The sequence below is a fragment of the Canis lupus genome, chromosome 11, assembly GCF_048164855.1.
Source record: "Canis lupus baileyi chromosome 11, mCanLup2.hap1, whole genome shotgun sequence".
NCBI lineage: Eukaryota > Metazoa > Chordata > Mammalia > Carnivora > Canidae > Canis > Canis lupus.
Genome location: NC_132848.1, coordinates 13,429,398 through 13,451,981, shown reverse-complemented (window position 1 = coordinate 13,451,981; position 22,584 = coordinate 13,429,398). Strand labels below are relative to the sequence as shown.

The 22,584-nt window shown below is 36.5% G+C and overlaps 1 protein-coding gene across 8 annotated transcripts in view; it reads right to left on the bottom strand.

Annotated features, from left to right (window-relative positions):
• YEATS4 (YEATS domain containing 4) overlaps positions 1 to 22,584 on the bottom strand; it is a 76,166-nt gene that overhangs the window by 50,395 nt on the left and 3,187 nt on the right. For 5 of the 8 annotated variants that reach the window (XR_012038959.1, XR_012038960.1, XR_012038961.1 and 2 more), the window contains exons 2-9: positions 22,330 to 22,449; positions 18,712 to 18,778; positions 18,507 to 18,601; positions 14,242 to 14,334; positions 14,064 to 14,151; positions 8,305 to 8,396; positions 7,383 to 7,500; positions 3,580 to 3,684 (exon numbers count right to left, since the gene is read on the bottom strand). Coding sequence is in view for 2 of the 8 variants with exons in the window: in XM_072843227.1 (XP_072699328.1) it covers positions 8,227 to 8,396; positions 14,064 to 14,151; positions 14,242 to 14,334; positions 18,507 to 18,601; positions 18,712 to 18,778; positions 22,330 to 22,449 (633 nt within the window). In the remaining 6 variants the exon portion in view is untranslated. Of the gene's footprint in view, positions 1 to 3,579; positions 3,685 to 7,382; positions 7,501 to 7,742; positions 8,397 to 12,293; positions 12,460 to 14,063; positions 14,152 to 14,241; positions 14,335 to 18,506; positions 18,602 to 18,711; positions 18,779 to 22,329; positions 22,450 to 22,584 lie in introns of those variants that run through there. The other 3 variants (XR_012038963.1, XM_072843227.1, XM_072843228.1) reach the window with 3 other exon arrangements.

Genomic DNA, 22,584 nt, shown 5'->3' with positions numbered 1-22,584 from the left:
TATCCTGACATATATGTGGAATGCTACAATGTATGGCCTTTGGTGTCTGGTATCTTTTTTTTTTAAGAGTTTACTTATTTAGAGATGGAGAGAGGGACAGGGAGGGCAGGGGGCAGGAGCAGGGGGAGAGGGACAAGCAGACTGTGTGTGCTGAGCACAGAGTTCAACATGGGGCTTGATCCCACAACACTGAGACCATGACCCAAGACGAAATCGAATTGGACGCTCAACTGACTGAGCACCCAGGCGCCCCAGCATCGTTCGCGTAGCATGTCTAGGAGGTCTATTCATGCTGTAATATATTATAGCATTTCATTCACTTTTATTGCTGAATAATCCACTGTGCTGACATACCACCCCTGATTTACCCATTCAATAGCTGGTGGACACTTGGCATGATCCTACTTTTGGCTGCGGTGAATAACGCTGCTACAAATATTCATGTACAAGTTTTTGCTTGGACATATGTTTTCAATTCTCTTAGATATATACCTAGAAGTAGAATTGATGGGTCACATAGTAACTCTATGTTTAACTTTCTTTTAAGTTTATTTATTTAAGCAATCTCTACACCAGCCGCGGGGGCTTGAACTCACGACCCTGAAATCTAAAGCTACACGCCCACCAACTGAGCTAGGCAGGCAACCCCTAGGTGTAATTTTTTATGGAACTCCCAAACTGTTTTCAGTGGCAGCCTTGCTGATTTACATTCTCACCAGCAATGATGAGAGCTTCAGTTTCCCTACACCCTTGTAAACACTTGCTATTGTCTGCCTCTTTCATACCAGTCATTCCAGTGAAGTGGTGGCTCCCTATGGTTCTGATTTGCATTTCCCTAACAACAAATGATGTTGAATATTTTTTTCTTTTTTTTTAAAATTTTTTATTTATTTATGATAGTCACACACACAGAGAGAGAGAGAGAGGCAGAGACACAGGCAGAGGGAGAAGCAGGCTCCATGCACCGGAAGCCCGATGTGGGATTCGATCCTGGGTCTCCAGGATCGCGCCCTGGCCAAAGGCAGGTGCTAAACCGCTGCGCCACCCAGGGTTCCCCTGAATATTTCTTTATGTGCTTATTGTCTACTTATAATTCTTCTTTGAGAGAAATGTCTATTCAAATCTTTTGCCCAATTTTTAATTGGTTCTTTTTATTATTGAGTTGTAAGTGTTCTTCTATGTTCTGGATACTAGCAAATGTATGAATTGCAAATATTTTCCCCCATTCTGTGAACTGTCTTTTCATTTTCTTGATAATGTTCTTTGAAATATAAAAGTTTCTAATGATGAAGCCCAATTTAACTATTTTTCTTTGGTTGAACTTTAGGTGTCATATTCCTAAGTATTTTATCTTTTTGATGCTGTTATAAAAAAAATTGTTTTCTTAACTTTATCTTCAAATGAACTGAAGTTCATTGCTCATGTATAGAAATATAACTGACTTTTGTATACTGATCCTGCATCCTGCAACCCTGCTAGACCCATTTATTAGCTCTAATAGTTTATGTATGTGTAGGTTTCTTAGGCTTTTTCTAAGTACAAGATCATATTATCTGCAAACAGATATAATTTAATTCCTCCTTTGTGATCTGGATGCCTTTTTTTTTTTCTTGCCTAGTTGCCCTGGCGAGAATCTCCAGCACAATGTTGAATAGATGTGGTCAAAGCAAACATACTTGTCTTGTTCCTGATGTCAGGGGAACATCATAATTATGTATAATGTTCACTATGAGTTTCACAGAAGTACCCTTTATCAGGTTAAGGAAGTTCCCCTTATATTCCTAGTATGCTGAGGATTTCTATTATGAGAGGGTGTTGGATTTTGTCAAAATTTTTTTCTGCATCTATAAATTTGATCATGTAGCTTTTGTCCTTTATCCTTTTAATGTGGTGTATTTATTAAAAGTTTGCTAGGGCTGCCATAACAAATACCATAGGCTGGGTGACTTGAACAACAGAAATCTTTCTCACAATTCCAGAACCTGGAAGTCCAATCGCAAAGTGTCAGCAGGGTTGGTTTCTTCTGGGGCCTCTCTCTCTGACTTGTAGACAGGTGGCCATCTTCTCCCTGTGTCTTCATATGGTCTTCCCAGTATTTTTATAAGGAACCAGTCATATTGAATTAAGACCCACCCTATGACCTCTTTTTAACTTAATTATCCTATTTAGGCCCTATCTCCAATAGTCATATTCTGAAGTACTGGGAGTTAGGACTTCAACATAAGAATTTTGAGGAGACACCATTCAACCTATAACAGCCTGTAACACAGATTGGTTTTCACATGTTGAGCCAACCTTGTACTCCTGGTATAAAGCCCACTTTATCATGAGATCACTTAATCCTTTCTTTATGTTGCTGGATTCGGTTTGTGAGTATTTTGCTGAAAATTTTTACAAACAGCTTGACAGAATCATTATTCTTTATTCTTACCATTCAGAGTGCCTTGACATATGCTATTTTGTTTTCCCTTAACCAGAATTCTATGAGGTGGGCAGTATATTCATATTCACTAAAACAAACTTGAGGCTCAGGAAAGTGAAATGATTTCCCCCAATTATACATTTGCAATAGTAGATAGTATAGATTGGAATGAAAACTACAGATGGGAAGAACATGAGGGCGATGAAAGAAAGCACGATTTGGTAGGAACAAAGAAAAACTTTGCCTGGCTGGAGATGAACAGGGTCAATTTGAATGGCATCAGTGATCTCAGTGATGTAAGAACTGAGGTCATCTGCTGATGTGCACAATAAGAGTAAACAGACTTGTGGTTTCAATTCATGCATGTAATTAAACCAAGTAGGGATGACAATTCTCATTAATTTTGAGATCATGATTTGACCAGATTAGCTGGAAGGAGAATAAACCAAAGTTTTGATGATAGGGATTTTGAGTATCAGTAATAGTACATCCTTCCTTCATTCTTATAAAGTTAGTTTCCAAGGTGACTGCCAATTCATACAATTTTGTCTAAGCCTTGATGGAGCTGTACTCTGATGCTCTAGTACGATGATTGCTGAGTTAGAAAATGCTGAATTCAAATTCTACCTGGCCCCAACAGGTTGTGTGACTTTGAAAGTCATTTAATTTCTGCAAGACCGTATTCTCTCATCAAATGGGGGAACTGAATTAGATGTTCTCTAAACTCCCAGTTTTATGACTCTTATTTAGTGAATAAGGGGAGCAGTGATTCAGTTCACTGGAAATTTTCAAACAGCAATGATGAATTCACTAAGGGTAGACTAAGGAATTACTGAAGAGCAGTGAAGCCTAGTAGAGGACAGAGAACAGTTAAGCCAGGCTGGGTAGCCAGCAAAAGTAGGAAAGTAAACAGGTTGGGGTGGGGAGGAGAGGCTACCCGGAATTAAGAATATCATGGGGCATATTACACAAAGTAATTTAAAAATAGCTACAAATAATTAAGAATAACTACAAATAATTAAAAAGTCAGACCAGAGAGTCCAGGCTGGGACAGAAGACAGATAAAACCCCTACTTTTAATCACCTATTTTTATATCACGATCATGATGTTATTTATCCCAGTTCACTAGTTGATGCACAGAGGACAAGGATCTTACCTGAGTCTCTCCAGTAGTTTCTGAAGTCTTGGTCCTTCAGCTTCTCGAATCATTCAGAAGTCATGTTTCATTTCTCTGAACTGCCACATGACACTTCATAATGATCTGGCTCACAGGAGGCAATGTTCCGTTAATCAAGACATCTGTTTTTTCCTTTTCATTTAAACTATTTTGTTATTCCCTTTCACTTAAAGGAAATACATACTTCTTAATGCAAAAATTCGAACATACACATATACAATGTAGATAGCAACAGTCCCTATAATTCCTCTTCCTATTGTTACCATTGGTAAAAACTCCTCCAAGCGATTTTTCTCTCCATACTCTAACATATTATTTACAAAAAATAAAATTAGGAAGTTTTGCAAACTGCCTTTTATCTCCCTAACACATATAATCCAGGTATCTTTTCATGTCAGATAATAGAGAACTGCTTTCTTTTTTGCTTTATTCATTTTTAAAATTTAAGTAATCTCTACAACCCAACATGGGGCTCAAGATCATAATCCCAAGATCAAGAGTCGCATGCTGACTGAGCCAGCCAGGCATCCCTAGGTCTGCTTTATTCATTTTGACAACCACAGAGGAATCCATTGTATCACTATAGCATAATTTATGCAGATCTTATTGATGCCATTTACCTTCTTTACAATTTTTTTTGATATTGCAAACATGCTACAGTGACGATCCTTGTATGTATCTTGCATATTTGGATAAATGTTCCTAAGCAATATATTTATTCTTAAAAGTCTAATCACTTACTTCAATAAAATTAAACAAATGTAAATTTTAGGAATAAAATTTCTGACTCAGATTATTTTAGTAGTTAATGCCAAATTGTCCTCCCAAAATGTTGAACCAATTCATGATCTCATCAGTGTATGAGTAAGCTGTTTCCCCACTCTCTTGCTAGCACTGGGCAGTCTTATTTTTTTGTTTTTTGAAAACCTTTCCTATCTGAGATAGATGTAGAATTGTCAGATAATAGTAAGTAAAAATATAGGACGTCTAGTAAAATTTGAATTTCAGATACACAAAAAATAAATATTACCCATCTCCATCTACCAGATGGCCTATGTTTCTGGTCTATCCTTTTGTATCATTAGCGGTATCTTTATCAATACTTATCTGAAACATTTATGTTATCCTAAATGGATGAGAAATAGCTGCTATTTAAATTTGCATATTCTTAAGGTTTGGGAGAGAATCTTAAGCAGGCTATACCTTCAGTGCGGAGCCCCTCATAGGGCTCAATCTCATGACCTGGAAATCATAACCCTGAGATCACAAGATGAACCAAAATCAGGAAGCAGACACTAAACTGACCGAGCCAGTGAGGCACCTTCATCCTTCCAGACTTTCATCATATTCAATCAACAGTGAAGAATTTGTTAGAATTATTAAAATAAAAAATACAGAAGTAAACATGTAAACTATGCAATTGGAAGCTATTGTCATCTGGGAGTGTATTCTGATTAAAATAACTTACTCTTTATCAGTTATGGACTTCTGGGAGAAGAAAAGTGGAATTTTAGTGGTTTCTTCCATCTGATGTTAAAAAATTTTTGTGGAAATCTCAAACATATACAAAAGTAGAAAGAATAATTCCTGTTGCTCAACTTCAAAAATTATCAACATAAGGCCAATCTTGTTTCATCTATATGCCCTATTCCCCCTACCATCTCACATTCCCCAGATTCTAAGCAGATCAAGAGATTTCTTAATATTCCATCCAACAGAGCTTAACACCAGAATTTTCTTGAATATTACTAATAGCTAGCAAGATTTTTATCTCAATGCTTTGCATTCTTGCCATCTGATGTTCCTATCTGATTGTCTTAAATTACTCCAATTGGTTAAAGAAAGGAAATTTAAGATTTAGGCATGAACAATAATTAAAAGTGCCAATGCTCTGAACATAAAAATTAAGTATTATAGAGGCAGAAAGCCTATTACTAACCTGAGTCACATTTTTGGTTGACACCTAGTTATAGTCCCTTAGTCTCCTGTATAAAATTAGATAGCAACACTATCTACCACACCATTTAGAAAAATGAAACTTGTGCTTTGATATTCTTTTAAAAAGTGAGCTGCCTAACCAGTTGTGCTTCTTTTTTTATTTTTTTTTTAAAGATTGTATTTATTTTTATTTATTCATGAGACACAGAGAGGCAGAGACACAGGCAGAGGGAGAAGCAGGCTCCCTGTGGGGATTCTAGGATCACACCCTGGGCCGAAGGCAGGCGCTAAACCGCTGAGCCACCCAGGGATCCCAATTGTGCTTCTTTTAATTGTTCTTAGCCTTTAGCTCAATGAATGAATCCTTGGTAAAGAAATATTCTCTTTCACTTGTAGAAGAATGGGGAAATAAAAAGATCTTATAGAATATTTTTAAAATTTGTATAATTCTCAACAAAATTTGCCACTTAAAGGCTTAAACATTTTTTAGATCAAATTTATAGTGTTCATTTAAACTATTTTTAAAATGTACAACTGTTTCTGTATATTCACAAGATTGTGCAATCATCACTAATTCCAGAACATTTTATCACCCCAAACAGAAATCCCCTTCTTCCCATCCCCTGACAACTAATCAACTTTCTGTTTTTACAGATTTGCCTATTCTGGCAATTTCATACAAATGGAATCATACAATACGAGGCTTTTGTGTCTGACTTCTATCACTTAGCATGTTCTTAAGGTTTGTTCATGATGCAGCCGAATCTGTACTTATTCCCTTCTGGCCAAATAATATTCCGTTGTGTGGCTACACCACATGTATTCATTCATCAGTTGATGGGTATTTGGGTGTTGTTTCCTATTTGGCTACTGTGCACAATTCCGTCATCAACATTCATGTACAAGTTTCTACACGAACATGTTTTCATTTCTCTCGGGTACACACCTAGCAGAATTACTGGATCATTAGCATAACCAAACTTAACGTTTTGAGGAACCGCCTATTTTCCTAACTGGGCTGCACTTTTTTACACTCCCACCAGCAGTGCATGAGGGTTCCAATTTCTCCATATCCTCATTAATTTTTTTGTTTTGTTTATAATTATAGATGCCTGGTTGGGATAAAAGTGGGATCTCATTGTGGTTCTGATTTGCATTTTCCTAATGACTAATGATATTGAGCATCTCATGTGCTTAGTGGCTATTTGTATTTCCTTGGAAAAATGTCTATTTAATCCTTTGTCCATTTTAAAATTGGGTGGTCTTGAGTTAGAAAGTTTGCATAAAGACGACACACAGAAATAAGAGCGGCAAGACTGAGCCATGATGATCTATTTTGGACTCAGACTCCATGCATAAAGTCAGACCTATCTCTATGAACCAAAACATTCTTGGTGCTTAATCGAACTAGAATAATGAAGGGATAATCTCCCGTGTCAGGGTCCCTCAAGTAGAATGGGACTTTTCCCTCATTAGAATTTCTGGTCAATCCCCAGACCCCACCCTATACTGTGGGCACTGGATAGGAGGTAGGGGAAAGATGAATGATGCCTGGCACGACTAGAAGTGCCACTTCCAATCCCACAGCGCCTGGCAAAAATTTTAAGACTACGGAGACAGACCTTTGCACAATCTCATAATGCCTATAAGCACCAACTTAAAAATAAAGCAACAAAGTACACATTCAAAGTAACTAACCTATAGGGCAGATAGATAAAAACTAACTTTAAGTGCTAGAGTAGATCTTAAATACTATACAAAGAATACAGACTCTTACATTAAATATAGGCATGGTTGCCATTAACTAATATTAATGTTACATGTTTTCCAAAATACTTTCCTACCTATTGTTGTTCCTAGGTTTCCCAGACAGATCAGCCCATGTGGATGTAAGTACTACTAAGTGTTCCAATTAGATGAGTCCAAAAGTACAGGGCTCACTACGTGGACCTGAACAGGAGGCTGAGGAGAAAATGGAGAAATCAGGGGTCATATGTGAAGTTGATACATAGTTGCTTCCTATGTATCTTTGGAAAATGTATGAAGGATTATATATTTTCTAAGTGAAAACTAATGACACTGCAGTACTTAGGCAGAACAACACTTAGAATATGATCTTTGCCATACAATGGAGATACATTAATTGTAATGAGAGAGTTACAGGTGCTTATTTAAAGAGGAAGAAACACATCAAGAGGCAGACACAAGATCTATAAACTACATTTATTGAGTGCTTACTGGGCAGTGGGCACAACATACAAAAGAGGTAGGATGGGGACAGGTTAAGAACTTTAAAAATTAAATATACATGTTAATTTACCCACTAATTCTACCAGGAAAATACAAAATTTGTACAACTTACACATTAATATGAAATTGTGATGCCTGTCAAAAGGATAAGCTATACATACAATGCAAAAAAATTTTTAAAATTGTGCTTAACATGAGAATTACCCTAAAATGGGTTGATAAAATGCCTATACAGCATTCTTTCTTATTACATACATATATTTTACCTTAAAGATTGCTTGAAAAGTACAAATCCTTTGATCCCCTTGCTGGGAAATCTGTGGCCAACAACTACATGTGCTGTTTCTCTAAGAAACACCATAGCATCTGCAGTCCATTTCTCCCTTAAAGTCCATCTTATTTTCAGCTTAGCTTACTAGCAAGTTCTCTTAGAACTGTTTATATCTCTTTTGTCTGATCATCTTCTTCAAGTTTCCTGATTTCATTTTTTAAACAATTTATAGTTTCACGACTTGCCTTTAATCTCTCCTTAAGCTCTGCAATTTCAAAGCTTGTTTTTTTCTTCGCAGCTTCTAATTTTTCTCTGGTTTTCACTTCAAGTTCTGCAACTAAGGAAAACATATTTTTATTGAACTATTTCATTTTTCTCACATCTAAAGTATGTCAGACAGTAATAAATATGGCATTTCCTTAGGTCAGTTTCCATGATGAAATGTAAACTTAAGACACATTAAACACAGGGAAGTGGGTAGAAAGTTTAAACTCTCACAAGAGAATCCAAGATGTTTTCTACAACTAAGGTTGAAATTATGGCCATTCACATTTTCTTTCCCAATTAAGATGTTAAGATATAATGTCCTAGTTTTTCTCCCCATACCCATGTTAATTTGGAAATAAGGTGGCATACAATCCAAGAGACACCCAGCCAATAAGAGCTAACTAAATAGCGCTCTTCAATATATGTACAGGTAAAACTTACATAGAATCACACCGGTAGGGCAGCCCTGGTGGCACAGCAGTTTAGCACCGCCTTCAGCCCAGGGCATGATCCTGAAGTCCTGGGATCAAGTCCCACATCGGGCTCCCTGAATGGAGCCTGCTTCTCTCTGTGTCTCTCTCATGAATGAATTAAAACAAACAAACAAACAAACCTCTTAAAAAAAAAAAAAAAAAGAATCACACCAGTAGAGGATCCCTGGGTGGCTCAGCGGTTGAGCACCTGCCTTTGGCCCAGGGTGTGATCTTAGAGGCCTGGGATGGAGTCCCACATGGGGCTCGCTGCATGGAACCTGCTTCTCCCTCTTCCTGTGTTTGCCTCTCTCTCTCTCTCTGTCTCTCATAAATAAATAAAAATCTTAAAAAAAAAAAACTTAGTTAAAAAAAGAAAAACAATCACACCAGTAAAACAAACCCTTACCTTTTTAAGAAAAAGATTAGCAGTAACCACCTAGGTTTAAATTCCAGCTGTACCATTTACTAGCTGTGCCACTGTTGTTATTTCTATGCCCACTTCCCATTATAATGATGCATATTATAACGAGAACATAATGAACACCTCATATTATGTGAAAAACATTTTTTAAAAATTTTAACTTCTGGTTTTATTTAAAACCTCCCAACATAGGCCTACAGTACAGCTCTCTGAAGTTTTATCTGATTTTTTTTTTTTTTTAAGATTTTATTTATTTGCCAGAGAGAGTGAGCCAGAGAGCACAAGACAAGGAGCGGGGGTGTAGGAGGGGGGGTGACAGGGGAGAAGTAGACTCTCCACTGAGCAAGGGAGCTGGATGTGGGCTCCTGCAGAGCTCAATCCCAGTATCCTGGGATCATGACCCGAGCCAAAGGTAAATGTTTAGCCAAATGAGCTACCCAGGTGCCCCTAACTTCTAGTTTTAATTGTCTCATTTAGTTTATTTTGCAACCTATTTCTTTCCCCCAAACTAGTTTTAATGGTTTTGCAGAAATTCTGGGAGATAATGTGCCCTTAGTTGAGTTTTTCTACTTTCTTGGTGTTTGTGGAATGATTCCTACTGGTATTAATGACCAGCTAGCATCTTAGGAAAGCAGACCTGTAAACTTTTATGTAAGAAGTTCATATGTAAAACTTTATTCAAAAATTTTAAACGAATTAATGTATATAAAGTATCTAGAATATGGTCAGGTACATAAAAAGCCATCCTAACTACCATTATGGTAGAGGAACACTAAATGATATTTAACCTTCTAAGCCTGTTATATAACAAATTACTAAAGACAATATCATTACTGCAAAATAGAATACACCTATTTAAATACCCCACTTGGACAGTGCAGCATTTTGTTTTACAAAGAAAAATGCCTACTTTTGTCTACCATTTCCATCTTGTGGACATTTCAGGTAACTGCTGCTGATGACTATTAAAGCACAGTTGTACTTTTTTTTAAAGATTTTGTTTTTTCAAGAAAGAGAGAGAGGCAGACACACAGGCAGGGGAAGAAGCAGGCTCCTCACAGGGATCAAGTCCGATGTGGGACTCAATCCTGGGGCCCCAATCACACCCCGAGCCGAAGGCAGCCGCTCAACCAGAGCCACCCACGTGTCCCATGGTTGTACTTTTGATAAAATGAACACTAACTCGAAGCAGCATGGTTTGGTGGGGGAGAAAAACGCTTTGAAATCAGAAACACTTTAGTTCAAATACAACCTTGGCCCCTTATTAGCTAACGCTGATATCTCCTAAGTCTCCCTCAATCTGGTTTCTATTTAGTATAGTTAAAACTGTATTTCTCAGAGGCTGAGGATTAAGTAATAAATGTAAAGCATCTAGCACATTAAAAACATGCAATATTTATACAGCTGGTGACTTTCTTTTTATGATACATTTTAAAATACAATAATACAATTTTATATTGTCAAAATGATCCTTATTTTTCTTTGTGATTTCTTTCACTGCTTTTAACTTTGAAATTGCTTTTGAAACAGAAATTAAAGGCTCAAAAATTAAAAGACTGAAAAGCGTAGATAATGAAAAAAATGTCTCCTTTCACTCCTGCCCCACCCACCCACCAGTGTTTCTTCCTGGAGACAATCAGTTTTAGGTTTATTTGGTATCTTTCCAGAAATAATTTGTCCACAGACCAGCACACATCACACTTAGATGTGTGATTTCTTCTCGTCCCCAAAACAAGTGGTATCACACTATCGACAAACTGCGCTACATCTTGCTTATGTCTAAAAGCCTATTCTGTATCTACCATACAGCTGTCTCATTCTTTTAATGGCTACAGATGATCTCACCTAATGGATATTAATCTGTCCCCTTTGATGTACATTGAGTATTTCCATTTTTTCTTTTACAAACAATGCTATATGTGTCTGCTGTGCAAAATCATTTCAGTATACTTGCGGGAAAATCAGCACATTGGTAGGATAAACTCCTGCAAGTACAACTGTTGGGTCGAAGGATATATGTATTTGTAACTTTGAAGGAATGGCAAATGACTCTTAAAGGTTCTATTAATTTACAATCCTACTGGCATTGTATGTCTGTTTCCCTACTGCATCAACTCCTTGGTCTCAGTTACCCAAAAAGGTTAAAAACGGTATTTCAGAGTAATTTGCATTCTATTTTTACTACTGAGGCTGACCAATCTTTTTAAGTTTAGAAGAGACATTTCTCCCTTTTTATGGATTGTCTGTCTTTCCTTTGCTATTTTTTCTATCATATTGACTTTTTAAAAATTGAGGTAGAACCGACATATTAGTTTCAGGTGTACAACATAATGATTCCATATTTGTATATACTGCAAAATGATCATCACAGTAAGTCTGTCACCACAGTTACAAAATTTTTTTTCCGGTGATGAGAACTTTTAAGATCTCTTAGCAACTTTACAATATGCGATACAGTATTGCTAACTAGTTACATCCCCATGACTTATTTATTTTATAACTGGAAGTTTGTGCCTTTTGACCCCTTTCAGCCATTTCACCAACCTCCCACCCTCACCTATGACAATCACCAATCTGGTCTCTATGAGCTTGTTTTAAGATTTATTTATTTTTAGGGATCCCTGGGTGGCGCAGTGGTTTAGCGCCTGCCTTTGGCCCAGGGCGCGATCCTGGAGACCTGGGATCGAATCCCACGTTGGGCTCCCGGTGCATGGAGCCTGCTTCTCCCTCTGCCTATGTCTCTGCCTCTCTCTCTCTGTGTGTGACTATCATAAATAAATAAAAATTAAAAAAAAAAAGATTTATTAAAGATTTATTTATTTTTAGATAAAGAGTGTGAATGCCTGTGTGAATAGGGGGAGAGGGTGAGAGAGGAGCAGACTCCCTGCTGAGTGTGAAGCCCAATGTCGTACTTGATCTCAACTCTGAGATCATGACCTGAGCCAAAAACTAAGAGTCAGACGCGCTTAATTGACCGAGCTGCCTAGGCACTGTGGGTTGTTTTGTTTGTTTGTTTGTTTTTTAATATTTCATATGGAAGTGAGATCATTTGGCATTTGTCTTTCTGACTTACTTCACTTAGCATAATGCCCTCAAGGTCCATCCATGTTGTCACAAATGTTAAGATTTCCTTCTTTTTTACGGCTGAATAATATTCCGTTGTGTATACACCCCATTTTCTTTATTCGTTCATCAATAGACACTTAGGTTGTTTTCATATTGGGCTATTGCAAATAATGCTGCAATTAAAATGGGGGACTCTATTAGCACCTCGATTTTCAATTAATATTTGTTTTCTTCAGAGAAATATCCAGAAGTGGCATTACTGAATCATATGGTAGTTCTGTTTTTAATTTTTTGAAATTTTCAAATTTCCATGCTGTTTTCCATAGTGGCTGCACCAACTTATATTCCTACCAACAGTGCATCAGGGTTTCCTTTTCTCTACATCCTTGCCAACACTTATTTCTTGTCCCTTAGATAACAGCCATTTTCTAGGTGTGAGGTCATATCTCATTCTAATTTTAAGTTGCATTTCTCTGAAGATTAGTGATACTGAGCACCTTTTCATGTACCTGTTGGCCATCTGTAGGTCTTCTTTGGAAAACGATCTCATTTTTAAACTGGATTATTTGCTTCTTTTTTGCTATTGAGTTGTGGAGTTCTTTGTTTTGGATATTAACCCCTTATCAGATATATAATCTGTAAATATGTTTTTTCCCATTCAGTATGTTGCCTTTTCATTTTGGTGGTGCTTTCCTTTGCTGTGCAGAAACTTTTTAGTTATCGGCATTTCTTACTGATGTGTAGGAGCTCTTTATACCTTAAGGAAACTAGTCATTTGTGATAGGAGTACGATATTTTTTCGTGGCTTGTCTGCCTTTAGACTTTGTTTAGAGCGTTTTACTATGCAAAAATTTTTATTCCTTTGCTCCCTCTCTCTCCATATCAATTAACAAACACATACTGAGTGAAAGGCACTTTGCCAGATGCTAGGGTGAGGCAGGAGAGAGACAAGGAAAAAAAATATGTATTACTATAGAAACCCCTAAGAAGGATGTTTTAAATTATTCACAAAGTATATGTACTTTCAGAAAGGTAAAAGACAGGGGATCCCTGGGTGGCTCAGCGGTGTAGCGCCTGCCTTTGGCCCAGGGCGCGATCCTGGAGTCCCGGGATTGAGTCCCGCGTCGGGCTCCCGGCATGGAGCCTGCTTCTCCCTCTGCCTGTGTCTCTGCCTCATTCTCTCTCTCTCTATGTCTATCATAAATAAATAAATAAATCTTAAAAAAAAAAAAAAGGGTAAAAGCCTCTCACATTCTCTGAAATACTTTTATTCCCTAATTACATTTAAAGATAGCTTTTCATTAATCTTGCTTAACCTGTCACTCAACCATTTTCTGTTTACTAGTCTTTGGTCATAAAGTCTGTGTGAAGAACCTTGCAGAACACAATTACAGTTGACCCTTGAACAACACAGACTTTAGGGGTGCTGACCACTCTCCCTTACCCAACCCGGTGACAGTCAAAACTGTGTATAACTTAACTTCCCAAACACTTCACTACTAAGAGACTACTGTTGACAGGAAGCCTTACTGACAAAGAATCAATTAACACATATTTTGAATATTATATATATTTAGTCTGTATAATAAAGTAAGCTAGAAAAAAATGTTAAAGGAAAATACATTTACAGTACTATACTGTATAGTATATTTTTTAACTCTTAAAAAATTTACTTTTATATATCCTTAGAAAAACAATAATAGTCACTAATCATAATCTTTTCACCATTATAGAATACATCATTTTTTAGGATTAATTATGAATTCATGGCACTTACATTCTGTTTCATGCTTATAGGCTCCTAATGTTAGCTGGCGAGATGTTGTTAACAATTGTTGCATCATTGCTGTTGGGTCTTGAAATATCTAATGGGATAGAATGAAAAAATAGCCCAATAACTTCAAAGTTCTATAACTTAAAATGCTTTTAAAATTCTCATTATAAAATCTTCTTACCATTTCATCATAGAACTCTGAAACCACTGTCTTTTTTCCCAGCATTGCATTGGTGTCTGACTGAAACAGCTTTAATAAATGATAGAGGGTTACCTGTGAAATAAAAACAGATGTCACATCTGTGCAATGGTTTTCATCACCGTGAGACATCATGATTTCTGTAACTGAATTAGAAAGTAGAATTAGTTAACATGTCAAATGCAGAATTATCTTAACTACAACTTACTGTGTGGCAAATCAAATTCTGTACTTCTGTTTTTCTATTAGGTATTATTGTCCATCCACATCTACTAAAGCTGAGTGTTTTAAAGAGGGTAGGTATGGATGTTATAAAACATCTCTACAGAAAGACTATGTAGAAAAATAACATGAAATACAGCTATAGAAACTAAGCTGGAAAATCATGAAGATGGGAATTTTTTTTACTTCCATAAGTGAAATCAGATTAATTTTGACAGTTATTCTGTGAAGATTAGTTTACAAATTTACAGAGGGAGAAAAGATTTGACACTTTCAAAATAAATAACCAATACTAAAATGCTCAGTGACGCCAAGATATTTTCTCTGGTGGTCTATAACATAATAAACAAAAGTCAGTCAATGTTAATTCACTTTGGTAGAAGCAACAGGTCTTCAAAATACATAAAAACATGTATAACATGAAATCAAAGGAAAAGCTTTGCAGCACAATGCGTGATTACTTGAGCAAAATAAAAGTTGGCTAGTAAAACAGTAGAGTTGATGTTGAAGGTGTAGAAACCAATTCAGAGGCCTCAAAGAATTTTCCAAACGGTTAGCTAAAATAATTATAAGGAGCATGTATCATACGCCATACTTAAAGATAATTTGACAAATTTCTCAAGTAGACAAAAAGGAGGTAAGACCACACAGGTGGATAAAGAGAAATTCACAACATGAAAAGCTAAGGGAGAAAACAGCAGCAGAGGTTGGAGCCAGCAGAGACAGGGAGGCTTCAAGCCCAACGCTACCAAGTACAGAAGTCAAGAATGCTTTGCGGTGGCTGGGCCTGTTAACCTTCCTTTCTCCAATCACTCAAAGACAAGAAAGCATATCCCCTGTGAAATTTAGACTTTTTTACCCAAACAATCAAGTATGAGGTAAAAATAACGATATTTTCAGGTAGCAATGGCTCTGAAGGTTTATTTCTCAGGCATCCTTTCTAAAAAAATTCCTCCAATGAAATGAAAAAAACCTGGAACAATGAAGAAAAAGGATCATCTGTCATGACATGAGGAGATGATGACAGGTCCTACTGAAAACTGAAAAATCTGAACACAGAGATTTAAATATATGAGATGCATGGGAGTAATTTCTAGAGAAACTGAAAACAATCATTGTAGTTTTCCTACGGAAGGGGCCAGAGATGGGATAAAGATGTGATGGGTTGAACTGTGTCCCCCTAAAAGATATGCCGAAGCCCTAACCCTCAGTACTAGTAAATGTGACCTTCTTTTGAAACAGATGTAATCAATTTAAGATGGGAGTTCTCAGGTTAAGCCCTAATCCAACATGACACAGAGACAAGGAGGGAGAGGAGCCAGGTGACAATGAAGGCAAAGATTTTAGTTATGCCACCAATGCCAAGAAACACCTGTGGCTACCAGGAACTAGTAGAGGCAAGAAAGGATCCTTCCCTAGAGGTTCTGGAGAGAGCATGACCAATACCTTGATTTTGGACTTCTAGTGTCCAGAACTGTGAGATACCTGTTGTTTTTAGCCACTCAGCTTATGATGCTTTGTTATGGCAGCCCTAAGAAATTGACACAGGAGACTTCTATTTTTTGTTTTTAAAATCTTTTTTAAAACCATGTGCATATCTTAGTTTTACAATTTAAGAACTTAAAACTGTCATAAAACTGTCCTTCCTTGAATTTATTATTCAGACACCTAAAACCATTCATATAGATAAAGACAATGAAAAACGTAAAGACAGATGTCTCTAATTTTGACAGGTGTTTGAAGATTCTCAGAGCAATGAAAATGCCTATGCTAGCCATGAAAATATTTCTAGAATAAAAACCCAATTTTAGCTTTTTTTTTTTTTTTTTTTGGAACAACCATTCCTTTTAGAATGGTTTAATATATAATAGGTTACTGGGTAACAGAAATAAATCACACATTACTTTTGTCTTTCTTTTATATTTTAAATAAGCCTTCATGACTTAAAGAGCCAACAATTACTAAAGTATAATGGTTTCATCATACTAAAAGAATACGACATCAGTTCTTGGGTAATAAAATTTAGGCCTGTGTAGATCTGTATGGAAACGTATTCAATAAATTAATTACTGCAGAAGTACAATAACCATTCTTTCCAAGAGTGGACTTTGAGAATGGTTTCATAATGAAGTTATATGACACAATGACTTCTTTCAGAGGTGTATTTTCCAATTGGGAGTGGTGGGTAAGACAGATGAAGGACAGCCAGGTGAGGCTATGCAATCTCACAAAGTTAAAAAGAGTTTCTGCCCCAGTAGCAGATTTTTCTTCTCTCTCAACATCTGCTGTATTTCTGTGTTTTCTCCCTAACAGACTATTTTCATTAAGGACAAGAGCAGTATCTCATCCTTGTATCCTTGAATAGTATATTGGCAAATAATGGACATTAATAATTTCTTGCCAGGTAGAATATAATGTCTTTTCAAAGTATTTTTTTTTTTTTTTAAGATTTTGTTTATTTGACAGAATGTGAGAAAGCATAAGCAGGGGGCAGCAGCACAGGGAGAGCAAGAAGCAGGCTCCCCACTGAGCAGGGAGCCCAACGCGGGGCTCATTCCCAGGACCCTGAGGATCATGACCTGGGTCAAAGGCAGATACTTAACTGAGTCACCCAGGTGCCCTGTTGAGAGTATTCTAGAAGGACAAAAAGAAGATAGGAGATCTGGAAACCTCATCACATGGAAAATAGTTAAATGAGCTATAAATGTTATTTGGGAGAAAAAAAAAACAAATGTATGAATAGTTATCAGTAAAAAACTGAATGAAGCTTAACATAAACTAGAGCTTTCTTACCACTTGAACTACCCCAAATATGAATAGGATGTTTCACTTAACAACAAAACTCAATAGTCTCTCTACTGGAGACAGCAAGACCAAACAAGACTCTCACTTTGAATTCCTATGTAGGAAGAGTGTGGCCTCTATCTGTTGGTCCTAAATATTACTGTGCACCAGAATCACCCGGGGTGTTGGCCCCAATCCAAACCTACTAAATCAGACTCTCCAGGGGATGGGATCCAGAGTTTCCATTTTTAAAAAATTCCGATATCTTTGGTGCAGTCCACTAAGAACTAATTTTCTGAACTACAGGCCCAAGTCACAGCTCCTTTAGAAGCACATACAATTTTCAAAATGTAACCTGATTACTAAAGTGTAAATGTTTGGTGCTAAAGGAATGAACTCAATCTACCAAGATGAAAATTAATGGTGATGACCTGAAACTAGGGTTAAATACCAACAATAACAATGTGGAAGGAGAGAGCCATAACTGAGTTGTGACCCTATGGGTTTACAAACAGAACAAGTTGAGTGGTTTTAGCCAAAAGAAAGGGTAATGGAAAGAATGTGAGGTCTGAATGCAAATAACTTGGGTTCAAAAACTAGTTCTGCCACAGTTTGTGTTTTTGAGCATATGACTTGATCCCCAAACCTTAGAATCCTCATCTCTAAGATGATATCATCAATCTCACAAAACTCCTGAGGGATCAAAGTGAAAGTTTTAAGGGACTTTTTACATTACCAAGCAATAATCTAATAAGAGATCAAACGAAAAAAAAAATCAGTGGTTATAAATAAAAATTCATGAATAAAATAGAAAGTAAAGCTGCTAATACTGATAGCAACTTGAAAAAGCAGAAAGACTGTTGCTAGGGTTTTTTTTACTATAAAAAGCTGGATACTCTCATTCCAGACAACAAATGGATTAGTCTTATTACTGATAACCAAATAATTATTAATGAATTTTAAGCTTTTTTGCTATAGTAATCACATTATTCCATGGTTTCTTTCTGAGAAATGTCCACATTATATCCCTTCTTTCCATGCTTGAAAACTAAGTTTCGAGATGCACTCCCCATAAAAATGAAAAACCTTACTTAACTCATGGCAAGATACATACATCATGCTAAAAGCTTACATAAAGTTTATCTGAATAAAAATGTTAACACATAACAAACTATTCATTAAGTATATAACATTTTTACGATTATAAAAATCTATTTTATGCAAAGATTATTATTACTCACAGGTCTTTCATTAGGATCAATGAAAAATATTTTGATGATTATTTCAAATTCACCCCATCCTGTTTCAGTAATTTCATATGGAGGTTTAGTAACAACTGAAGAGAAAAAAAAATAAAACAATTATAAATTATAAATAATTGATAGTCTTCTACATCTTTTTAAATTTGTTAAATTTTCTATTATGAATCAAAAAACTGTACTGTACCTCTTAAAGGATTGCCATAGCTCTCATGTAATTTAAATTGGATTTTCTTCACATATGCTGACATATCCTACAATACAGAGGAATTAATTAGTTCTGCCATCTACAATAAAAATAGTAAAATATACTGAGTATTGTACCTAATTTTATAAAATATACTTTCCCTCAAATGTTATGGAATCTAATTTTATTTTATTTTATTTAAACTTTTATGTACAGTTAACATTTCATAGTTTCAGGTGTACAATATAGTAATTCAACAATTTCACACATTACACAGTGCTTGCTATGACAAGTGCACTCCTTAATCCCCACTGGATTCCTAATTTTCTAAAAAACATGAGTTATACCCAGATTTGGTATTTATTTATTTTTTATTTTTTTTAAAGATTTTATTTTATTCATTCATGAGAGACACAGAGTGAGAAAGAGAAAAAGAGAGAAAGAGAGGGGTGGGGGCAGAGGGAGAAGCAGGCTCTGTGCAGGGAGCCTGACGTGGGACTCGATCCCGGGTCTCTAGGATCACAACCTGGCCCAAAGGCGGCACTAAACCACTAAGCCACCAGGGCTGCCCTTGGTATTTACTTTAAACAAAGGACACTTTGAATTCTTTCAGAACTCATACGGGAATATACCCATCAATCATTCACTTGTTTTGCAAATCCTATTTTTATATATCTCTACAGACAATGCTCTAAATTAATTTTGATTTTCTTTTTAAAATTTATTTGGCAGAGATAAAGGGAGAAAGAGAGAGAGAGAGAACAAGCAGGGGGAGTGGCAGGCAGAGGAAGAGGGAGAAGCAGACTCCCTGCCAAGCAAGGAGCCTGATGGATCCCACCAGGACCCTGGGATCATGATCTGAGCTGAAGGCAGATTCTTTTTTTTTTTTTAAATTTTTATTTATTTACTTATGATAGTCACAGAGAGAGAGAGAGAGAGAGAGAGGCAGAGACACAGGCAGAGGGAGAAGCAGGCTCCATGCATCGGGAGCCTGATATGGGATTCGATCCCGGGTCTCCAGGATCACGCCCTGGGCCAAAGGCAGGCGCCAAACCGCTGCGCCACCCAGGGATCCCTGAAGGCAGATTCTTAACCAACGAAGCTACCGAGGTGCCCCAAAGATAGATAGATAGATAGATAGATAGATAGATAGATAGATAGATAGATAGATAGATAGATAGATTTACTTACTTATTTATTTAATTAATTAATTAATTTATTTATTAATTATTGGGGGAGGAGTAGAGAGGTGGGAAGATTTTTATTTTCTATAAAAACATTTCCAACATACTTTATAGAAATAAGCACATAAATTAAAGCACATCTAAGAACTAAGCAAGTTTAAAGAACAAAATTCTATTATACAAAGCTAAGGTCAACTAAACTAAGCAACCTAGAACCATCAGACAGAAAACTCAATTTTATTTTGAAGCACAGGAGCATATTCACTAGTGCTGGCACGCAAAAGGGATTCTCCTAGGAAAAGTGGCTTTTTCAAAAAAATTCATTGTAGAAAAATAAGAAGATGCAAAACAGAATCAGTCACACTTGACAGTAGTGTTCATTAATCTTTTTATTTGCTTTCACGACATTTTTTATGTGATTATCCACATTTTTAAAAAACTGAGGTCATATAATGATATACTGATACCTGCTTTCATCACTTTATATTATGAACATTTTTTGCAGATTTTCATAAGCACGTTTGAAGACTCTTTGGGAAAACATTCATTATTTTCTACAAATATGAGTGACTACCAATATTGGGTACCTGATGCTACAATGGTAAATAACAGATTCTTATCCTTAGGGTAGGGAGCTGACAAGAAAACCAGCATTTCAATGTTACCTGTGTAGGGAGGGCAATATGTATAAATTTGCAGGAATGGCATCTAATCTAGATCTTTGGAGATCAAGAGAGTAGCTCAAAGGGAAATACACTTAAGCTAAGACCTAAAGAAACACTAAGAATGGAGTAGGTAGGAAGGAATGAATAAAGATAATTAAGAGTGTCCCTTTGGGAAACTGAGAGTAATCTAGTATTGATGGAATTAATGTAGAGTATAAGGAAATGATGAGGCAAACACAGCAAGGGATAAGAATGCAGACAGAATTAGGAAAGACCACGGCAGACTTTCTAAAATCTTCTTTTAATTAAAGATTATATTTTTAAGTCATCTCTATACCCAACATGGGGCTTGAACTCACAACCCCAGATCAAGAGTCACAAGCTCTACTGACTGCCTGACTGAGCCAGGCACCCCTAAAATATGATAGTTTTAACTTTATCCTGAGGGCAACAGGTAGTCACTGAAGGGTTGTTGTTTTAAATAAGACCTTTTTTTTTTTTTTTTTTTTTTTTTTAATTTTTATTTATTTATGATAGTCCCAGAGAGAGAGAGAGAGAGAGAGAGAGAGAGAGAGAGAGGCAGAGACATAGGCAGAGGGAGAAGCAGGCTCCATGCACCGGGAGCCTGATGTGGGATTCGATCCCGGGTCTCCAGGATCGCGCCCTGGGCCAAAGGCAGGCGCCAAACCGCTGCGCCACCCAGGGATCCCTAAATAAGACCTTTATCAAGATATTCACACACCACACAATTCCCCCGTTTATAATGACTATTCAATGGTTTTTTAGTACATTCAGAATTGTACAGCCATCCCCACAATCAATTTTAGAATATTTTTATCACACAAAAAGAAACCCCACATCCAACAGCACTCAATTCTAAGTCCCTCCTTGCCTCATCCACTGGCAACCACTAATCAATTTTCTGTGTCTATGGATTTGCCTATTCTGGACATTTTATAAAAATGGAATCATCCAATATATGATTTTGGTCTGGCTTCTTTCACTTACAATAATGTTTCTAAATTTATTCCATGTGGTAGTAGCATATATCAGTACTTTATTTCTTTTACTAATAATATTCCATTGTATGGATGTGCTGTACTTTATTTATCCATTCATCAGCTGAAAGATATTTGAGGTGTTTCCATTTTTTTGGCTATCATGAATAATGCGGCTACGAATATTCATACACAAGTTTTTGTGTGAATTTTCAAGGGTTTTATATTGAGAAATATTCATTCAATGAGTATCTGCTGAATACCTACTATGGACTATGTTCCAGGCATTAGAGATTCAGCAGCAAAACAAAATTACCAGCAGCCAGATTATACAGTGTTTTGTCTTTCACCTTCTCTGATGGTCTTATTAACAAATTGTTCCAGGACGCCTGAGTGGCTCAGTGGTTTAGCACCTGCCTTCAGCCCAGGGTGTGATCCTGGAATCCCGGAATCGAGTCCCATGTGGGGCTCCCTGCATGGAGCCTGCTTCTCCCTCTGCCTGTGTCTCTGCCTCTCTCTCTCTCTCTCTCTGTGTCTCTCATGAATAAATAAAATCTTAAAAAAAAAATTGTTCCTAAAAAGTGTTAACTACTCTTCCTGAAACACCTGATTAAATACTGGGCTAACTTAATACATGATTGGAACATATACTCTGCTTATAGCATGGTTCTTGTTACCATAACTTAAAAGTGACTATAAAATATTACAATTTATCTTCAATCAAAACCAAACTGTGGTTTCAAAAAAGTTATAGAAGAAACAAGTGCCTACCTCATTTCTATATGGTTTTACATACACGGTCCACTGATGGGTGTGCCCATCCTCTTCTCTTTTCTTTCCAAAATATCGAGCAACATTACCATAAACTATTGGCTTAACGATAGTAACCCCCTAAAAGAAAAGTAATTTCAACACCAATTAATTTTGTATCATTACCCAAATATACAGAATAAGAGCTCTGAAAACTTGTTTTAAGAAATGGCAGGCAATCTAAATACCTAGCGTTTGCCTATAACATGGATTTCT